This window comes from Montipora foliosa, chromosome 4, assembly GCF_036669935.1.
Source record: "Montipora foliosa isolate CH-2021 chromosome 4, ASM3666993v2, whole genome shotgun sequence".
Lineage (NCBI taxonomy): Eukaryota > Metazoa > Cnidaria > Anthozoa > Scleractinia > Acroporidae > Montipora > Montipora foliosa.
This window is the reverse complement of record NC_090872.1, coordinates 13,974,824-13,977,323: the sequence shown is the minus strand read 5'-3', so window position 1 is coordinate 13,977,323 and position 2,500 is coordinate 13,974,824. Positions and strand designations below refer to the sequence as shown.

At 38.8% G+C, this 2,500-nt stretch overlaps 1 protein-coding gene across 1 annotated transcript in view; it reads left to right on the top strand.

Annotated features, from left to right (window-relative positions):
- The window catches only part of LOC137999944 (QRFP-like peptide receptor), a 2,834-nt gene extending 1,148 nt beyond the window's left edge, over positions 1 to 1,686 (top strand). Inside the window, exon 1 of the mRNA XM_068845987.1 lies at positions 1 to 1,686. This exon is cut by the window's left edge and continues 1,148 nt beyond it. Within this exon, the coding sequence (XP_068702088.1) occupies positions 1 to 157 (157 nt within the window). The 3' untranslated portion in view covers positions 158 to 1,686.
- Positions 1,687 to 2,500: the final 814 nt, after the last annotated feature.

Sequence of the window (2,500 nt, the reverse complement as noted above, 5' to 3'; positions counted from 1 at the left end):
TAATCCAGCGATTTATTTTGCGTTCAGTGCAAATTATCAATATGGTGCAGCCAGTCTTTTTCGAGCTTGTAGGCCTTCTTTCTCTGCTAAGCGTGGGAAACAGGCTGCTAAGCAAATCGAACTACTTCACTTAAGACGTACACCCAGAGGAAAATAAAGCTGAAGAAACAGGGTTAGGAGTCTCCAGAACCAAAGTGAGGGGTGATGTTGCATATGGTAAAGGTTTGGAAAGGATAGAGCTGCTACTTCTCGAAAATGAATAACGCTTGCTTTTATTAGATCAAGTCGGCTGGGAATTTTCCTTAACCAAAGTTCAAGCGGGTTTGAAAACGAAAATAAATTCGAAGGACGCACTTTGACTTTCGATTTTAAGCGACAAAGAAAACAAAGTAACTACACGAATATATATATGAAGTCAATTTCCGCCCAAACAAATTTCCCTGTGATAAATTCAGCATAATTGGCACCCAATGAGTAGTTGGAATCAAACTGACAACGTCTCATCCGGTTGTAAAGTATTTATGGCACATCTTATTTCCTGTGCTAAACCCATGACGAAGTACACATGGCAATCCCGGGAATACACAGAAAAGAGTCAACAGATCAACTGAAAAACCCAATATAAGCAGCGTGAATATGTTTTCGAGAATATTTTAAACTGACATCTTTTCTTCCATGATTTACTTTCAAAGACAAAGACTCAAGCATTATTCATGGGCTCCAGGCAATAAGATCCATGTAACTTTCAAATGTGCATTTTTGGTGAGCTTACAACTAATTAGATAAATGGTTTAGATTAACTTCAATAAAATTATATATATTAAAATTGGAATATTCAAATGTTCGCAAACTAAAACCTTTTAGTATAAACACACAGGTGATTATACGAAATCGCGCGCTCTCATTGGCTTGCTTTCTCGGATTATCAGCCGATAATCACCGTGACGGACAAAATGGCTGCCAGTAGTCGTTTGGCCACTTTAATTGAAGATGATTTCGCGTTGAAATGTTTTTCTTTTTTTTCTTTTTTTGAAACAATCACCTGTGTATTTTTACTAAAACAATTATTCGCCTCAGGCTCAGGGCGAATAATTGTTAAATAAACTTGATGCAGGCATTTTAATGTTAATTTGCCAGGTAAGTTACAGCTGCTGATTCTTTATACAAACTGGAAATATAATCATTCTTTCAAGTTGAGGACATTGTGTTTGCTGAAGTGTAACAATCGTGTTATTTTCAGCAAACATATGTATAATTTAAAGCGGCAAATTAGTGCAATTCTGTAAGACAGTTGTAGCCTGCAGAGCAAGCGAGATTTCTTGGAGCGAGCGCTGACATCGTAAAAAGTTCACCCACCATCTTGAAACATGGCACGGTCTATAAAATGGCGGTCGCAAGATTGTAACGCGAACTCGATCGCCCCAACAAGCGAACTCGACGGGCCCAACAAGACGCATGCACTGCAGGTTATGTAAGTTGCCGATCCGTAATTTGTCCTGAGGAGTCAAACTGCGCGATTCCAATTAAAGAATAAAATAAAAGAGTTATCTCGTGACATTTCAATTAGCCCGGCCTATACGGTCGTACGCGAAACTCGAAGCCCGCGCTTTCTCGATTGATCACAATCCATAAATTTCGAGAAAAGGGGCATTTCACTTCTATTCAACCAAAATTTTGAGAAACTTGAGATGAAAGTTAATGGAACGCTCCGCTTTCTCGGATTATCAGCCGATAATCACCTTGACGAACAAAATGGCTGCCAGTAGTCGTTTGGCCACTTTAATTGAAGATGATTTCGCGTTGAAATGTTTTTTTTTTCTCTTTTTTTGAAATAATCACCTGTGTATTTATACGATCCGTAATTTGTCCTGAGGAGTCAAACTGCGCGATTCCAATTAAAGAATAAAATAAAAGCGTTATCTTTTGACATTTCAATTAGCCCGGCCTATACGGTCGTGCGCGAAACTCGAAGCCCGCGCTTTCTCGATTGATCACAATCCATAAATTTCGAGAAAAGGGGCATTTCACTTCTATTCAACCAAAATTTTGAGAAACTTGAGATGAAAGTTAATGGAACGCTCCGCTTTCTCGGATTATCAGCCGATAATCACCTTGACGGACAAAATGGCTGCCAGTAGTCGTTTGGCCACTTTAATTGAAGATGATTTCGCGTTGAAATGTTTTTTTTTTCTCTTTTTCTGAAATAATCACCTGTGTATTTATACGATGCGTAATTTGTCCTAAGGAGTCAAACTGCGCGATTCCAATTAAAGAATAAAATAAAAGCGTTATCTTTTGACATTTCAATTAGCCCGGCCTATACGGTCGTGCGCAAAACTCGAAGCCCGCGCTTTCTCGATTGATCACAATCCATAAATTTCGAGAAAAGGGGCATTTCACTTCCATTCAACTAAAATTTTGGGAAACTTGAGATGAAAGTTAATGGAACGCTCCGCTTTCTCGGATTATCAGCCGATAATCACCTTGACGGACAAAATGG